The 19228-nt window shown below is 40.3% G+C and overlaps 1 protein-coding gene and 1 long non-coding RNA gene across 16 annotated transcripts; one reads left to right on the top strand and one right to left on the bottom strand.

Moving 5' to 3' along the window:
• Positions 1–2661: 2661 nt before the first annotated feature.
• On the top strand, positions 2662–15195 carry LOC113461314 (uncharacterized). 15 transcript variants are annotated; one of them, XR_016398967.1, is made up of 6 exons: positions 2662–2946; positions 5529–9235; positions 9331–9434; positions 9551–9590; positions 13743–14869; positions 15110–15195. It is a non-coding gene; the product is annotated as an uncharacterized LOC113461314 (long non-coding RNA). The 15 variants fall into 15 exon arrangements; XR_003383526.4 differs by lacking the exons at positions 13743–14869; positions 15110–15195 and having other exon boundaries at positions 5529–8335; positions 8425–8466; positions 8843–9235; positions 9551–10268; XR_015974601.2 differs by lacking the exon at positions 15110–15195 and having other exon boundaries at positions 13743–15035.
• Positions 6731–9400, bottom strand: IQD19 (IQ-domain 19). The gene is made up of 4 exons (XM_008779152.5): positions 8885–9400; positions 8057–8290; positions 7218–7865; positions 6731–7105 (listed from the first exon to the last, which is right to left on the bottom strand). The coding sequence occupies exons 1-4, from the start codon at positions 9398–9400 to the stop codon at positions 7085–7087; spliced, it is 1419 nt and encodes a 472-aa protein (XP_008777374.4). The 3' UTR covers positions 6731–7084.
• Positions 15196–19228: the final 4033 nt, after the last annotated feature.

The following is a 19228-nucleotide window of genomic DNA, read 5'->3' as shown; positions in this document are numbered from 1 at the left end:
CATGTATTCTGGGTAGTGTTTCTACCGAGTTTTGTAAATATGGGCTAGTCCACACCACATTCTAAAATACTAGCAAAGGAGGCAATCATGGATAGTATCTACTTTGTAGGTAACTCGGCCATAGTGATCGAATAGATTTAGGGCGAGCACAGTACTGTCGACTGACACCTACTGCTTCGGAATATTTGCAGGCTCATGAGAGGGTTTGGCTTCTTCCAGGCCGCTCATGTCTATCGGAAGGTGAATCGTGCTACTGACTGGTATGCCTCTTATGCTGCGCACTATTTAGAAGAGTTTTTCTAGGAGAGTCTTCAGTCTGTTCCTCCCCCTCTTTGTCAACTACTTCTTTTTGGTCTCTCTAGGTGTACTCATGTGTATTTGGTGTGAGTCACTGTTGTATAAAAAAAGAATTTTTTGCTTACATACCCTCCTAAAATTGATTTTTGTATGTATATTCTCAGTAAACACTTATTTTGTTTGTATACTTTTTTTTTCTTTTTTTTTATTTTTTACATATCTATCTATGCTATCTAATGCCGTTAAGAAATTAGCAGTTTAAAATTGGAATGATAAAAATACCCTTAGTCGGTAAACATGCAAAAAGAAACGTTTATAAAGATATACATGCAAATAGTAATTTTGGAAGGTATTCATGCAATTTCATATATTCAGAAGGGTATATATGCAAAAATTCTTTAATTTTTGCATAAATACCCTTCTAAATATTAGAATTTACATGAATATCCTCCAAATATATATTTACATGCATGCCCTCATGAAACACTATTTTTGTATGAATACCTTTGATAAAGCGATTCAACTAATATGATTAGCCAAAATTATATTTATTTAAATTAAAAATTAATTAAAATTATGAAAGTATCATTTTATTTTTCAAGTGGGTAATAAGTTAATAGGTCTCACTAAAAACTAATATCTCTAAGAAATTTTTCGATCTCTTTGATCCGCTCCTTCAGTTCTTCGTCCGGAATCAAAACTATTCTTTTGACTCTCTTCTCCACTATAGACAGGCCTTCATTATCTTTTTTGCATGAAAATTGTCAAGTCCTGCCTTTAGCTTTATGAATTATTTAAAGAAAAGTGTTGTAAGAGATTTCCAAATGTATGAGATTTGCGATGTTTAACTTTTAGAGTTGGAAAATTTCCCATGTGTAGACTAGTGGGTGATTTAAAATTACTATGATAAGATAGCCCATACACTATATCTTTTTTCTAGAAAACTGAAGCTCAAAAAAAGGGTGGCTTAAAGTACACAATTTAAAAGGTGACAATTTCTACTATATGGTCGCAGAGATTGTTAATAAGTCTGAAGGGTTCGAAGTTTTTTAATAATTTTGCTTGGGGATAATTGATGTTGTTCTTTTACCCATAAGTACAACAGTAGTAAAGAAGCTTGATCATTGCAATCTATTATGTGCCTACAAGAGTTTTTCTATATTTTATTACATGTCCTCATATATGCATCTATAATAATAAATATTATAAGTAATATTTCGATGAAATAAGATATAGTGGTTGCTACAAATGAATAATGACGGCCAGCTATTGAATGAGGTATTTTCACTCGATTATCGAATAAAGTAGAATAATCCCACGATTAGTGAAAGAATTTTTATAATTCTTTTTATAAAAAGAATAGGGATTATTCTTTTTATTCAATTTTTACCCATCTCTGTAAGATGGATCAACAACAAGGTCCTATGGTTAATTTGGCCGCTCCTGGAAAGAAGCTAGTGAATTAGACCATGCAATTTCCATATCAATATTTCAGAAGAAAAGCAAGGAGGTGTAGGAATATGACAGAATAATGGTAATCCCATGATTAGTGAAAGAATTTTTATAATTCTTTTTATAATCTAATTATCGAATCAATTTTTTTCTTAAGCAATATTTTAATAGAAAATATTAAGGAGCAAACATAGAACAAATCTGAATGTTAAAATAGGTTAAACTAAAATAAAATTTAAATTTTTTTATGTAAACTCTCCTAAATATATGAAATTATATGAATATCCTTACAAAGTATTATTTGTATACATACCCTTATAAATGTTTTTTTTTTACATATTTACCCATTAAGGATATTGCTAATTTCTTCATGGCGTTAGATAGGGCTGCAAATAGGTCGGGTCGACCCGTGACCTGACTCGACCCGACCTGCATAAGACTCGACCCGACTCGAATTTTAGGACTCGCGGGGTCGGGTCATGTCCTAAATTTGGACCCGTTCTATTTTTCGGGTCGGGTCGGGTCATCCAATTTTGACCCGGACCAAGACCCAGCCTGAGCCAACCCATTTTTTCTTTGGGTCAGTTTTTTATATTATATAGGCATGGACTCGACCCAACCCAATCCGACCTAATTTTCAACCGAGTCGGGTCCGGGTCCAAAATTAGGACCCGAGCAAGAAACCGGGTCAGATTGGGGTCACTCAGGAGCCGACCCGACCCGACCTATTTGCAGCCCTAATGTTAGATGGTGCGGCACATACGCATGAGAAAGAAAAAAATTAAAAGTATGCATGCAAAGCAAGAATTTTGTAAGGATATATATATATAAATATTAATTTAGGAGGATATTTATGTAAATTTTAATAGTTAGGAGGGTATTTACAGAAAAAAAAAAAAAAAAGCGGTGGCGCCGCTCTTCGCCGAGAAGAGATGAAGGCGAGGCGGAGGTCGTGGAGCCCTTAGAGCTCTCTTTCTCCGACCTCCTCCTACACCTCTCCTCCGCTGCTTCCGCTCCCTCTAGGGTTTCTTCCTCCCCAGAGAGCTGGCGAGGCTTGAATCCCTCTCCGCCGCCGTGATGCAAGCCCGAGGTCCGGCGGGGCCCGGCATCTTAACTGTCAGGGGGATCTGGAGAGGCCCCGCTGGAGCAGGATGCTCACGCTCCTTGACAACAATGATCGCGCTCGAGTTCTCAAAGGTAAAACTGTTGATTGCATTCTGTTCTACCTTTTGATTCATCATAATTATGATAAGATGTTATCATCATTCTAGGATTCTGAAATCGATCTCGGTGTATTAAAAAAAAAATATTGATAAGTTTTTGTGGTGGAGTTTACGGAAAATCTTATTGGTTTATAATTAGTTTATCTTTCTGAGATTTTATGAAGAATTTAATCGAATCCTGCTATAGAATCATTGAAATGCTGTAGTTGTAGATGCGGTACATGATAATGGTGGGAATTTGTTGGGGTTTACGGTTTATTGGTCAGGGACAGACAAGGATTGAAGTAAGGGTAGGGAAAAGGAGGGGAGAAGAAAGATAAGGGATTTCAAAATTTTAAAGCACTCGCAGTTCCATTATAGTCGATCTTTTAATTTTCTTTGGGGGTTGATAAGTCTAATAGTCCTTCATCTCGTATTACATTACATTGTCATCTTTTTTCAATAAGATGTGCTTGGCTATGGAGTATAGCACTAAGTTAGACGCCATATAAGGATTAAGCAGACTTTAGCAATTGAGTGTCAAGATAAGATCTACCTTGTAAGGATTGTTATCGAATTCCTTCCTACAAAAAATTATGTCAGGAGGGGCCTTCCATAAACTTTAAAGGTCAGTTGGCATAAAGGAAGTTCTAAATCCATGCAGCTTGGGAGATCCCCTCTGAAATTTATTTGAACATGTAGAGAGTGCCAAAAAAAAAGATGACGACATTTTTTAACATAGGAAATTGTATGTATGTGTAAGACGTTATAAGCTAATGAGTTAAATTGTAATGTAATCTAAGGTACGCCGTACCGGTACCGGTAGGCATACCGGTCGCCTACCGGACCGGTATGGTTCCGGTTCGAACTGGTTTGAACTGATACTGAATTGGTACCGATAGAGCTAAGCGCACACGTGGAAAAAAGCCGTGTGCACGCGTCCGCGTGCGCCCGATGTTAAATGCCACTTTGTGGCATTAAATCTCCTGCCGCCCAATGCGGGCACGGTTTCTAGCGAGGAAAACCGTGCAGGCGCCCTGCCCCGCCCGCAGGCCGATGCGAACCAGCCCGGTTTGCACCGGTACGCCGCGGGAAGCTATAAGGGCCGGAACCATTTTCCACGGATGAACTGTACCGATTGGCACCAGTACCGGTACGGTACGTGCTGAACCTGCCGGTACGGACCGGTTCAGCAAACCATGGTGCAATCCCATATTGGTGCATAAACATCATATAATTTTATTCCTCGATTAGGTGCATAAGCTTCCCAGCATGCTTAGCTTATAGTGGGATTCATATAGTGAGTTACTCTTTGGGGAAAAGGTAAAATACTAGAGCATCCAATATTCCAACTATATTTTGAAATTTTATTGATGAGGGGTAGAGGTGGCATTAATCATTTCTTTGCATGTTTATAACTGAATCAAAACTAATGGTCATTCATAATATCCCATTCATTAGTGTAAGGAATTAGGGTTAAATGTCTAACAACTCTTCTTTGTTTAGCATATCCTAACTATTGGTGGGCTTACTCCATGACTCTAGTGTCAAAAACAATTGACTGAAAAGATTAAATAAATTACTTTCTTTGGTAGGTTATCATTCATAGGTGGTCTACTTTTATGTAGTAACTTACTGTTATTTCTTTTTAACATCAATCTCCCTGAAGCAAGAATAACTTGTGCTTGAGGTTGTTTGGTCAGTACAACCTTATCCACAAACAATCTTTTTGTTTGACTGCAATGTGGGGATCCATGTCACTGTCCAGGTAAATTAATACTTAGACTTAATTTGACATTTTTTAAGACTGTTTTCTCGTGTTTCTTGACACTTGGTTCACTGTAGGTGCCAATAGTTCATGTGCTGTAATATGTAACATGACATAACCCAACATAGGGATATTGTCATGAAAATAAGACTATGAACGCATATTACATTTATTTAGTTTTGATAAAAGAAACAAAGCTAGCAATGATGTTATAGCATTAGTCAAAGATTTTTCTTTCAACAACTGAAATAAAAAAGGAGAAAATTATTATATAAGCTTAGAGCTTGAAATCATGTTCCATTGGACAGATACATTTAAATGACCATAAGCATATAATCCAAAACTATCTGTGTCTTCATGATGAAAAAACCACATATTTCATATGTAATACTTTGTTACATAATTTTTACTAAAATTATTTGGTGCCAACCTGATGTATGAACATCATGGACTCAAACTTGTTGAAGCATTACTATTTGTAATGACTGAGCACTAAAGTCAACTAGCTTCTTGGAGAGCTATTTTGGCATAAAGGATTGGGTATATCCAACAGAGCAATGCTATATGTGGTATATTAGTTTTGTCGTTTATTTTACACAGTTAACATTTTCTTGTCTTATAATCATAAGTTATTTTGGATTAAATGCAGTTGCTCTAAAAAAAAATTACTTCAGACACTTGCTTTAACTTTTATTTGTTAAATTTTGAAGAATAAATGCACAATGATATACAGATATTCTCTCACCAATATTATCATCTTGAATATATATGTAACCATTAAAAAAAAATATGGGTGATGTTTATTTAAGGAGCATAGCTTAGGCAGTGATGTTCCTTTGAAGAATCTAGATAGGAATCTCTCCTCATTTTCCTTCAGTTAAAATATGGATAAGATTCAAGTTTGGGGTTGTCTTCAAGTGATCTTAGCATAAGAGAAAAAGGCAGCTACAGTGAAGAAGATAATCCATCTGTCAATGGATTCCAGGAATTCAATCATCACGAGTTCGAGCAGCTCAGCAAAACTTTTAAGTAGCTTGTCTTCACATGATGGACTTGGACTTTGTGTAGCACAAATCTGTGATAAGGCCATTGGTAGCAGAGAACTGGAACAGAGCATTATAAATATGGAAACTGCAAAGAGGTGCCTTGTTCACTATAATTCGATGTTGGATAACCTTATTCTCAAAGAGAACTATAGAATGAAAGGATCTATAAAGAAAGTGCATTCAATTAAAATTTGTCCTTCAAATTTTCATGAATCTACTATGTCAGGAAGCATTTTTCCTGTCAGAAAAGGAGCCCTTGGATGAGTTGCTTATAGAGAATAGCTTGATTGAAGATAGGTTCTGCAGAAATTTTTTATCCTGTTTATGGAAGCAATGGCATTATGACTATGGAATCTTTACTATTCTAACAACACCATTATTTACATTCCTTGCCAAACAGATGTTTGTTCTTCTCTAACAGTCCAGAGTGCTCTTCTCCAGATGGGCATACATATCTGCAACTGTTTGACACTAAAAAGAATAATCTCTTTGTGGTGAAATCCCCACCTGAAAGCTTCTTCATTCAGGTAGGGGAAGCAGCTGATATCTTGTCATGTGGTAAGCTTTGCATTACACTTATTCTGTTGGCTGACCTGTTGAAATAGAGGAATTAAGCTGATAGATATTCGCCATCTTCTTGCAGCCAGCTTGGGACAAAACTCTCTCTTATCCTGCATACCTTTTAGATTCTGAAACAAGTAGGAAGTTGTTGTCAAGCTTCGAGACATCTGGGTCTTGTGACCGAAAAAACAAATGCTTCACTGAGCTCCTTCATCACTGAAACTCAGGAACTTCTTGAGCTAATGCAAGAAATCTTCAAAAAATTCCACTATCCTCTCGATTGAGAGATGGGATGACATTTGAAGAATTCTCACGTGAAACCACCAGGCAGCACTATAGTGACAGCGGACCACAGTCTGTTAGCTAATTTGCAAAAATGGGTATTTCTGTAGGTTGTCAACATCTAGTCAATTACAAGTTTATTATTTAATTCAAACATCGGAGAGGAGTTATGATTCTCCGAGGTTACAAAGTGTGCAAAACTATGTTTGTAAACAATCTGCAGTTGTTCAGTGGGAATCAAATATAAAAAGAAAGCGGAAATAGCCCAAGCTAAAACAAGGTATTAGAATACTTAAAATCATGGCTAACATGCAGAGAGGGAAAAAGCATTCCTGGGATTCAGCAATTTCTGCATCACTACATGTCTGCACATTTCCTTCTCCTTCAGAAGCTGGACATCAACTTTTTGTTTACCTTCTACCTTCACCAGTGTTACATATTCCAAATGGCAGTGGTCGAGATTGCTGAGATAAGAATCAGGACTTATTGTTGTGAACCTGGATTCATAAAGAGCATGGCATTTTCTGTCAGTAATTCCTCCTGAAGAAAGCAATCAAGAAATCAATTCACATAAGCAAGAATATTATCTAAAGCTTTACAAACTCACACCTCAAATCCCACCAAAGATGTGCAATAGTTGGTATTGGTGAGCACGGTGCTTGTTGAACCACATTCACTGTCTTTGAGGGACATGCTGGACCTGTCGAGCTTGATTGACCATGGATACTGATATCCATTTGCTGTCAAACCCACATGGGAAGAAGATCGTTGCATCCTAACACCTCTTGGAATGTTTCTTCCTTCCACTGATGGCCTCCGCCTGCTTGTTTGCCTTTCATATGAATCAGTTCGTTGCCTTGGTGCACTCTGTGACCGTGTCTTTGCCCTTGAAGATTCTGTGTTGGCCATGTAATTTGGGTAAAAGGGGTAGTCGAAAGAAGCTTGCGTTGCATCAGGTACAGACAAAGCTGATAAGTACTGGGGGCTGCTTTGTGCTGTGGTGAATGAGAACTCCTCAAAATGTCCACTGTAAACCCTCGGGCTCATATCAGTTATAGCTGATGGAGCAGGTGAGAACTGTTGGTATTGTTCTGCCCTGAAAGGTGGATGACCATTGCCATAATATGCAGAGATCCCATGATCTTTTGCTTCAGTTCGTGTGATGGAATAACTGTTTCTGCTCTTTGTAGTGCCCCTTGACTCGCCGAGATCCATTTCCACAATTTTAACATTCTCATCTGCACCTCTATCCATCTCCTACATGTATGAAGCATGTCTCATAAGCATGGTAAATATAAACCCTACTTGTATAATGTATAGGCTAAAAGCCTAGGATTTTAGATTTCCTCTTCATGTCTAAACTTGGTTATATAGTTTGCATAATCCAAGTGTCTTTTGTTATCTTATAAGATGCATTCAGTAATATTTTTACTGGAAAGTGGGCTTACATATGAATGTCGGGATCTGGGATGCTGTGGTGATCTCCTGTATATGGACTGCCGTTGTGAGATGACTTTGTACTCTTCAACCATTCGAATCCTCTGGGCACGTGCTCGGGCTTGAGCGGTCACCAGAGCCTGCATGCAGCGGAGGGTAGCTGTAGCTTGCTTCCTTACCAGATGGCCTCTCACCAATGCTTGCAGTTTCACTAGACCTTTCAGCGCACATAAAGCTTTCCTTGCCTGCAGATATAGATTACATTCATCTTCTCTATGTATAACTCAATGGTATCTCATCAAATTTTATTAGCCACATTATTGCCTTCTGTTATATACAATTGTTTCTCCTAAACATAATTTTGTGCCTGAAATCGCAGATCTTAGCCTTTGATTATCTATTTTAGAGCTCAGTTTTCCAGGTGACCCTACTTATTCTTATATTATTGCAAAAGTTCTTTTGTCTATGTCTTCTCGTTCTTTCTTTTACTTTCTTGCAATTCATTCTTAGCCCTATTTTATTACAGAACTTGGAATTATTTTTAAGATATTGAGAAGTCAAATGGCAGTATGAGAAATACTTAGGATTCAGGTTGACATACACATATGCTCTATCTTTTTGACTTTGTTTATATGAATGGTCTCATGTTTTTGATGTTTCAATTTCAATATTCTTAGAAGATGAGAACCAAAATTGCCATCTGTAATTCTGATGTCACTCAGGATGTTATGTATATTTTCATATACTTCTCATAATCAATCTTTTCAAAGTTTAATGATGCTTGATTTTCTGCACAGAAAAACGAAAGACCAGCAATGTGTCAAAGATATGAGAAATACCAGATAAGATCTAAAGGCAGCCTGAATCTTGATTGCAGCAGCCTCCTCAATGTTGCTGGATGTTTTACCGGTGGCAGCGGAGGTTAAACGCATCACATCTGCTGCAGCCTGGGCAGCAGCCATAGCAGCATCTGCTGCTGCAGCCGCTGCCACTGCTACAGCCATTGCGTGCCTCTGCTGATCATTCTCAGCCTCTGGCAGTGCATTAGCAGGTGCACTTACAGTTGGGTCTGGAGATCTTAAACCCTTCCCCGCTGCTGCTGGTCTCCGGAAGCTCCATCTCTTCTTCTCCTTTGGTTTGGGCACTGGGATTGGAGCTGATTGGGCCTCTGTCGGCAGTGGAGATGCTAAGTTATTACCTTTCTTCTTGTCCTCCCTCTTTCCTGTCAAGAAGCTTTTAAGCCATTTTCCTGCCTTCTCCATTGATCCTCCAAAGCATTTTACAGGAAGGAGTTGGGAGCCATTTGCACAGAAAAAGCTACACAAGACAAGGAGGCAAGCATCCATATGGCTCATATAGAAGGTGACTTGTATCTGTTTTTAATCTCTGGTAATTACAAGTTGGTCTTCTTTCTTCCGTCAGTTTGACTCCTTTTTCCTTCTCCTCCTTTTGTCTGTGTCACTATATCTCTTTCAGTGGGTTGATCTGGCTTGTTTGTTTGTTAGGACCAGGACCGCAGGAAAAGGAGAGAAAATTATGACCCTGGTAAGCCACTTGCTAGTCTGTGAGATCGATCCAATAATATCTATCGCCTCAATTCCCATCTTTCTTTTTAGAGAAGGGCCAGCCAGCCTTGACTTGTCATGAAGGTAAGTTGTCATGAATGTATTGAAGGAATGGACATGGTTGGTAGGGGAAATATTGTTTTGTGGGTGAATGAACGGGCCAGAGGGCCATGTGGAGGAAACGTGCCGAAGATCCGCAGATAACACTTTTGGGCTGTCGGCATCTCATGTAAAGTTGGCTCCACTGCTAATTTACAGCATCCACTGCACCAGCTTTTAGCTCCTGATCCTAAAGACAAAAATTGTTCAACATCTCACTTTCTCATAGGAGGGTGGGCAATCATATGTCCTTCCAGGATGATGCAAAAATAGAAATCTACATCCTTGCATTGATGGTTAGAAATGTTTCAATTGGCACATCAATTAGTTGAGTTGATGTTTGATTAACTGCAACCAATCGCACAAATTAACCTTTTGTGAAACCCTTGCCTGTTGGATCTTGGATGATTACTGTGTGTCTGTAAAACTTCAGATTGTGTGGCCAATAAGGAAGGTTCCCCGGCCATTAGGTGGATGGCCTTTCCCTACTAGCTGTATGATGTCGGGCATCTTTGTCAAGTTTAATGGAATTTTAAATTACTATGATATCTGGATGGAATTTGTCTGGCCTTACAGATCTTACACTATTTATGGGTTGGAGAAACATGACATTAATTTGTTTTATTGCAGCTATATCCATTGTGCTGTTATGGAAGCAAAAATCAAGGGTTGGATCTGTTGCTAAAGTGGATAAAAAGGCCTATCTGTTAAGTTGTGGGAAAAAAATTCTGTTGGTGATTCCTATCTACAGATTTTAGCATCATCCATTTCCGATGTCGTCAAATCTAAGTGACAATAGTGAGATAAGCAATTAGGGAATAACAGTGTCCCCACAGGAGGATAATTGAAGTGTATGGTGTGTATTATTGCACAATAACTTGTAGTTTAGTTGGCAATCACATGATGCTGCATACATTACTTCCCTTTCTGACCATATGCTTGCATGAGAGGAGCAGCATCCAGGTTCAAGCTCATATGATATTCCATTGGTCTGGAAGTGCTAATATATATGTACAATCTTTAATTAGATATGAGAGAGAGAGAGAGAGAGAGAGGACTTATCCTACCAAATGATGGTACTGAATTTGAGGTTCACTTGTGCATGTACTTGAATGTTTTATAAGTTTGGATTCCTTCAAGGATAATGTTTACAAGTATGGATTCTTTCAAGCATATGTGGAGGGGATTTGAATCGATTCTTAGCTCTAAAATATAAAGCCATGGGACATGGATGAAGGTCTGAAGAAGGTTCAAGACGGCACCTTTTATAATCCCTGATGATTACCATATGATGACTTAGAAAATAGCCAGCCCCTAGAGGTTGCTTCCTTTTTGTTACGTGTACCACCTCCCATCACATGTTTATTAACTTTATCCTACGGTTTTTATGGGAAGGTGAACCCCAGAGGCTGGAGGAAAGAAGCAAGGTGGCAGAAAAAAAAATATTAGAAAGGTGAACCACATGGCTGAAGCTGCTGCATGTGCATCATGGAATAAACGAAGGTGGAAAAGGGACCACTTCATGGCAGTGCATTTTAAGGCTTGGCCTCAAATTATGCAACAAGAACCAAGACACGAGTATATGCAGGTTTATCCCATGGCAAGGGGTGATTTTAGGCAGAGTATGTACAGAAGAATTTTACTTTGATTTGCCCAAGACTGTTCATTTATTTTTTATCATAGTATCAAAAGGTGCATTGTAGATTGTACTGCATGGTTAAACTAAACAATTACACAATGAACTTATGTAAACAAGATGTGCAACTTGATAATAGAGCATATGCGCTTTTATATGAAACCTCTTGCGTGAGTACAACCAGCAAAGTCAAAAGAAAAAAAAGATGGCGTAAGGGTGGAAAGGAGGCTATAAACCATGTCCAAAGGACCTCTTTCGAATGATAAGCAACAAAGGAGACGATTCAGTCTACAGTCCTATTCGTCTCTCGATACACATGAGCAGCTTGAAATGAGCCACAATCTTTCGTCATTCTGTGGATATTCCTAAGTAGTGGGTGGCCATTGCCCCGTCGGTCCTTCATGGATATATTAATATTTTTCATTACATGCCTTTATTTGTTATCTATGCACATTAAACTTCATGGATAATTTGCGCACCAGAAGTTGAGCAGCTTTGTTTTTCCTTTGTTTCAAGTAAGGTGGGCAGTTGGGGCTCGATTGATGATTTATACTTACCTTGCTAATTTAACATCCTTCTTGAAGTGCTTATCTCTCATCCAAGAAAGCTAAGGGTAGAAAGGAATCATGAAAGGTGTTGGGGTTAAGGGTGTAATGCAAATTCGATGAGATGGGATGGTTGCTTGGTCAAAGGAAATAGATAGGAAATGCAAGGGCAGGGTATTGTGGGATATAGAGTGAGGATGCATGGGATTATAGGGGATAGATGCATGGGCAGAGCCGGGAGCTTGCAATTGCCTTCCCTAAAATTCTGAGTTTCCCTTGACTACCTGATGATAACTAACAAGTTTGCACCCCCTTGAGCCCTTAAGTTTTAGGATCTTATAGATTCAGATGTGTACCATTCGATCACATTTCTATTATTATTTTTTATTTTTCTTTTTGACATATCCAAATCAAGCAAGTTTTGAACTCACAAGATCTTCTTGCCGAATTTGAATTTCTATGAAGATAAAATTATGCTAAACCAAGAAACAAATATTTAATATCAGTTTTCCCCACTATTTAGAAATATTCTTTAAGACCTGCATGGAAGATCGCTTCTAATCCAAGGGTGGAACATAAGGTTTGTGATCTGAAAATCCCAAACAAAATTCTTATGCTCTCTCTCTCTCTCTCTCTCTCTCTCTCTCTCTCTCTCTCTCTCTCTCTCTCTCTTTTTGGGCAGTTTGTAGAGAGGAGTAAAGTAGACAGTTTTTTCGGTTATAGTTTTAGGTTTTTGCCCCTTCCATCTTCTACCAATTAATTTATTTTTTATGATTGCATAAGATTTGAATCATCATTTTCCCCCCTAATTTCTAAAATTCTAAAAAAGTTTGCACCACCATTTTCTTTCAATATATGTTTTGGTCTTACAAGAATTTGGATTGTTTTTCTCATGCTAATTTTAACAAAAGATGAATTTTTTGAAGATGCGGATATTATAATTGACAAAATATTCCAAGATTGAAGAATTTCTTGAAATATTTTCAAGTTAATCGAAAAAGTTCCTTCCAGTTGTTTTAGGAAATTAGTAATAACTTATAATTGTTATACAAAACATTAGTCCTAAGTATGTTATAGACTTGGAGAATTCTTGACTGTTCTTGAATTAGATGATAATGTTAATTTATTTATCCTCCCTCCTTTCAAGTAAAATTCTTGCTCTACCACTACATAGATAAGAAACACGAATGGGTGAAGGTGTGCAGAAACTATTGGATTAGAAAAATCTTCTCTCATCTATATGCATATAAGAAAGATGGATTCCCATTTATTTACAAGTGAGGCCTCATCTTTAAGTGGTACCTTTGGTAGTGGGGTACCAAAAACATAAAAGAAGGCCCTTCTTTTTATTTGTGTGTGCCCATGCATGCATGTGCCTATGCATGTGTGCTATTATATAAGTCATTAAGCTGAGGAAGATATAAAAATTTATTTTGCAATGTAAACAAAGGCTGAAAGCAACACTTGAAATTGGAGTTAAATCCAAACTACAGTGTTGAGAGATCACACTTAATCTAGCCCTAGTTGTATACATTTTTCAGTAAAAATGAATAAAAAATATTCATTTTATTAATACATTGTGGCATCTCCATTTATTTATTAATAAATGGAGATACCACAATGACCCTTACCCTTTACATGGTGCCGAAGTTGGGAGGGCTTTCACAATGAGAATTCTTATCTATGATCACATCACAATTTATTCATAACCCATCAATTAACGTTATATTTATGGTTGGGTTTTAGTTACCATCCTTTCATCTTTTTAACCATACAAAATGATGAATACAACTTATTTCTAGTTGATGTACTTTTTATATAAGGTTTAATTGTAAACAATATTATGAAACAGGTCTTGTATTTGTGATGTGAGGGTTTGGTCCATTGACCGGCTGCACTTGATTTGGGCTTGTGGGCCAGCCCGAAGAGGCCAGCCTAGCCCTTCATATGCGCCGCACGAGATGAATCGAGAGAGAAGGACTCCAGCTGGGAGTCTCCTTCCTCCTAAATTTTGATCGCAATTGCGAGGAATAGCAGTGTTCCAAGCCAATCCGAACATCGAAAAGTTTGGATTTTTGCCTATTTCAGATTTTCCATCCTCCTTCTTTGCAATCCATCAAGGTTTAGAGTTCGTACTAGCAAGCTTAACGAATTATGTAGTAGAACTTTAGGTTTTTAGTTGTTTATGAATTTGTAACTTAGTAATCTTCTAAATATTGAGGATTATGGATTGGTATTTATATTTGATGTAGTTGCTCTGAATTGATATTGGTTATATTTAATGAATAATAAAATTAAATTTTTATTTATTATATTTTCTTTGAGACGAATTTGAAAGTTACGATGAATATGAAATCTAAATGTAAGGTCAGTTTTGTGTTATCATGGGCTGTTATGTCCCAATTTTGGGTCGAAAAATGTGAAACCATAAACAATTTGATATATCATGAAGTATTCATATGGTGGCAATTTAGGATGGATGATTATGATAATATCAGCTAATGAGATGTTTGATATGTTATATATATTCTTGTCATCACTTGTTTAGAGATATTGACTCAAAATGATGTTAGCCATTATATACTTAAGATAGTTACATATTATTACCACAAATATCTAACAGAGAGCACCTATGCAGTTAATGAGAGGTATACATAAAATAATGATTTTCAAAATATAAATTATGGTATTTGCAAGGGTGTCGATGCAAAAATCACATTTCAAAATAGCAATCTCTATGTATGCACTATTATCGATACTCCAATTTAATTTTTAATGCTTAGAATGACAATTTAAACTGGTTGCTGTCCAATTTCAGAGCTCAGCCTTAAAATTTTCATCATGTATAGCTTACTAAATTGTCAGGATATATTTAATTATACATGTAGGTCTTACTGAGTTATTGTTTTCCTTTTTCTTGTGACATGTACTTGCATGAGAAATGGGAAGGAACAAGAAATGGCAAAAAAAAAAAAAAGGGTAGCCACTTCAAGAACTCAAAATTACTTAGTTCTAGGGAGATCATAAATCATCTTTTTATGTAAATTTTCATATCTCCGAAATTCAATATGTACGGTATTGATGGCCTCTTACATGCATTTCTCCCTCTCCATGCTTCCTTGATCTCTCGCCCCTTCTAGACTAAAGCTCTAGGTTATATCTAAATCTCGCCTAATTCACAATTTTTATTTTAATTTGATCAATAAATGCGTAACTCAGGTATTCCTTCAAGTTGCATCAAGTTTAGGTTGATGGCCCGGGCGAGGAAAAGAGCCTAGTTGAAATTTATACGATTGATGTAGCTCCAACCAAACTCAACCCAAACCCCACTTGTATTTTTATGTTGTATATCTCATGGAAATATGACCTAATCCTTGCACAAAGTCAATGTATACTTATACTCACTTTCAAATAGAATATAACCTCGCCACCAAGGTAGTAGCCTGGTGGTAAGGGGGCGATAATTCCGCCCAAGTTGCCCGGGTTCGAAACGCGCGGGCGTCGATTAAATTAGGGGACCGGATGCCCCACGCTCGGCTGGCTTGTTGGCGGTTATGCTTTCCTTCCACTTGTACCAAGGTGGCGCTGGGGTGACGTACCCACACGTGAGGCGGTGAACCCAGTGGGGTGAGCCCACGGGTCGGGGAAGGCACGCGAAACCTGCGACCTGTATCGAACATTCCCTAGTGGAAGGGGGGCCCAGTAATGGGGCTGCTACGTGGGTGGGCTGGTCCCTCCCCCTCCCCTCCTATATTTTCACCAAAAAAAAATAGAATATAACCTCTTCTAATCTGACCAACTTTGAGCTAACTTAGCCGAATCAATATTGCATTTAGTTGCACGTTTTAGAATTGGTGCCTCTTTAAGCCTGCTTGTCTCTAACCTAGCCCTTGATCCAAGCGTACATAAGAGTATGTGAAGCTAGACGTGACGAGCAACGCGTATAATTTTTTTTTCCACAAGATCACAAGATGTTCACATTTGGCAGCATGCCCCCAGCACCGAGTTGGTCAGCTTTTCCTGCTACAAGAGTAACATATTGCCACATAACCGCATTATTATATTTGTAGTTAAATGTAGACACATGGCAATACACTATGGAGTCCTCTAGCTCATAAAAAAAAAATTCTCATTAATTTTTTTAAAAAATAATTTTTAATTATTCGATATACTGTAAAAAAAAGTAACATATTTCAGAGTGAGTTATGTTTGGTTACGCATCTAATTTTCTAAAGAGTTGCATGTAATATATATTATATCCATGATAAAGAAAAAAAAATATCTATAGGTTTTGATAACTTAAAAATATTTTTGAAAAAAAAATCTAATTTTTAATGTAGTTTTCTCATATTTTCTATAAATTTTTATAACATATAAATATTTTATTTTTATATAAATATTTTTTTTATTTTTTAAAAAATCTAATTTGTTGGGGGAAAATAAGCCGCTCTGAGATACAAGGGTATGCGGTCAACATGTACCTGACGATATCCGACCCGGAGATGCCCGACCAGGCGCTTTACTGAAGCCGACCTAGAGGCGTCTGCCCAGGCGCCCGGCCTGGCGTCCAACCTGAAGGCGCCCGGCCTGAAGGTGCCCGGCCCGGCGTCCGACCTGAGGACGCCCGGCCCGGCGTTCGACCTGAGGACGCCCGGCCCGGCGTTCGACCTGAAGGTGCCCAACCTGTATACTGCGGTCACATCCATCTACAGTACGATCAGGAACTATGCCCTACCGCCGCCCTCAACAATTAATGTGCATGGTCTCTGCAGACCTCCGACTTACTCAACAATTAATGCGCATGGTCTCTGCAGACCTCCGGCTTACTCAACAATTAATGCAAGTGCCTCCAGCTATCTACGGATCTCAAGCCTTTCACGACAAATCGGCTCGGCAGCGTTTGATCAGCCATGACAACTCCTAGGCTCCGGCCTGATCTCCTACGGCAAGGCATTAATTCACACGATCGTGCATTAATTCGCACGGCGCGCTCAATCATACGGTAACTTCGCCCCGTCATATCACAGGTAATCCAGTACCCCACTATAAAAGGGGAGCCCTCTTATCTTAAGGGGGGGTTGGACTCAAAAACCCAAAACACACATCTTCTTTCTCCTTCATTAAGCCCCCTCTCTGACTTAAACATCGGAGGGCCGGCGCCGGAAACCCCGGCCACCGGCTTGTTGCAGGTCTACCGGAAGACGCCGCTCGCCGACGGACCGCTTTCCGCCCTTTCAGCATCGGAGCTCCTCCTTCTCAGCCGACGGTCGCCCCCGGGTCCAATTTCCAGCAACAGTTGGCGCTAGAGGAAGGGCCCGAGTCGTGGCCATGAAGTTGAGAAGTAAAGGAGCCTCCAATGCTTCCCGGCGCCCGCCAGCGAGTCCTGGACACTCTGTCCAGAACTTGCCACCTCCAGCCGATCCTCAAGTCCAGCCGGAACAGTTTAACGTTCTGGTGCAGCAGGTTCAGGCTTTGGCCGCCGCCGTCCAGGGGTTGCAACGCACAGAAGCCCCGCATATGCCGCCCCCGCAGGTCCAGGTCCAGCCAGTGCTTCCTCCAAATGGCCCGATGTCCCACGGCCAAAACCTCTACGGCTCCTCGAGGGCCAACAATGAAGAACAATGCGGCCGTCAAGACTCAGTCCGGGCATCTCCCCGGAGAGAGTTACCAGGGAGAAGCACGGACAGAAGGCCGCAGTTTTCAGAAGCTGAGTCAGCTCCGGACTGTCATGAGACGGAGCAGACTACCGTGGCAATCCCCCAGACTCAGGAACTCGACAGGAAGGTCGAGAACCTTGAGCGCCAAATTGAGGCGCTTCATAGCAGGAAGGCAAGGCGCGAGGGCGACTTCGAGTTTACCACCAAGTCCCCCTTCTCTCCCTAAATCGAGGACGAGCCAGTCCCACCGAGGTTCAAAATGCCTTAAGTGGAGCCCTACAACGGAACTACCGACCCCCTCGATCATATAGAGAGTTACCGAGCCCTTATGGCACTGCAAGGGTCCTCGGAGGCTGTGCTCTGCAAAGCCTTCCTAGCCACTCTTCGGGGTACGGCCCGGCTTTGGTTCTTGGGACTAAAGCCGAGCACGGTATCCCCCTTTGAGCAGCTCGGCAAGCAGTTCGCCACCAACTTTGCTGCCAGCCGGCGCCAGCGGCGGAAATCGGATTCCCTCCTGAACGTCAAACAAAAGGAGGGGGAATCCTTCAGAGAATATCTTGACCGTTTCACCGCTGCGACCTAGGAGGTCCGTGAGCTCGACCAGTCGATCGCCATGTCGACATTAAAGACTGGGGCCCGCTCCTACAGATTCCTCTTCTCCATTGAGAAGAGTTTCCCCACTGACTTTACCGAAATGCTGGTCCGAGCTCGGAAGTACGCGAAGGTCGAGGAGGCCATCGCCTCTAGAAAGGGCGATCTCGAGCAGGTCTCGAAAAAGCAGAAGAAGCGTCGCGAAGAGCGCGGCCGCTTGAGAAGTCGGTCTCCCCGCCGAGACAAGGACCTGCCTTGGCTGAGGAGCCCACCTCGACCGCAGGGACGACATCGACCAAGGTCCCCGCGTCGACCGAGATCTCCACCGCAGCCACGAATGTCCTCGAGGAGGTACGAGAGTTACACCCCGCTGAATGCCACCCGAGCAGAGGTCCTTATGGAGATAGAAGGTCGGGACTACTTCCGACCTCCTCTCCCAATGCGGGATACCGGAGCTCGGCGCAATCAAAGGAAGTATTGCCGCTTCCACCGAGACCACGGCCACGACACGGAGGATTGCTTTCAACTCCAGGACGAGATCGAGGTGCTCATCCGACGCGGAGTACTAAACCGGTTTGTGCGGAACCTGCATGAGGAAAGAAGGCCCGCAAAAAATGCCGTACCACTTGAAAATCCAAATAACAACAGGCCTATCGCCGGCACCATCAACACCATTGGAGAAGAAAACTCGGCTGAAGAACCGACCGAGGAAAGGATCTCTCCGAAGCGCCTGCACACCTCCGAAGCCATTTCCTTCTCAGACAAGGACTTGGAAGGAGTTGAAACTCCTCATGATGACGTTGTGGTCATCTCTATGATTGTAAATAAATTTGATGTAAAGTGCGTCCTAGTTGATAATGGAAGCTCAGCAAATATTTTGTACTACGACGCCTATCAAAAAATGGGGATGACGGAAAGCCAGCTTCGGAGAATGAATGCTCCACTTGTCGGATTCACCGGAGATTCGGTCCCGGTCAAGGGCGAGGTCGGCCTTCTTGTCACGGTCGGGCTCGCTCCTCGAGAAAGCACTGTGAGGACGGACTTTCTTATGGTCCGCCTGCCTTCGGCCTACAACGCCATTCTCGGACGA

The sequence above is a fragment of the Phoenix dactylifera genome, chromosome 18 (genome assembly GCF_051530095.1).
Source record: "Phoenix dactylifera cultivar Ajwa chromosome 18, Ajwa_hap1_PhDact_Kaust_v1.1, whole genome shotgun sequence".
NCBI classification, from domain to species: domain Eukaryota; kingdom Viridiplantae; phylum Streptophyta; class Magnoliopsida; order Arecales; family Arecaceae; genus Phoenix; species Phoenix dactylifera.
The sequence above is the reverse complement of the archived record's forward strand: the minus strand, read 5'-3'. Positions and strand labels throughout refer to the sequence as shown.

Bases quoted from the DNA above. Each gene is read 5' to 3' on its own strand.
- IQD19 (XM_008779152.5), bottom strand. From the start codon at position 9,400: ATGAGCCATATGGATGCTTGCCTCCTTGTCTTGTGTAGCTTTTTCTGT. The intron at 8,291-8,884 runs GTATTTCTCATA...CTATATCTGCAG, and splicing joins CTGCCTTTAGATCTTATCTG to GCAAGGAAAGCTTTATGTGC. The intron at 7,106-7,217 runs GTGTGAGTTTGT...TTATGAATCCAG, and splicing joins CATCTTTGGTGGGATTTGAG to GTTCACAACAATAAGTCCTG.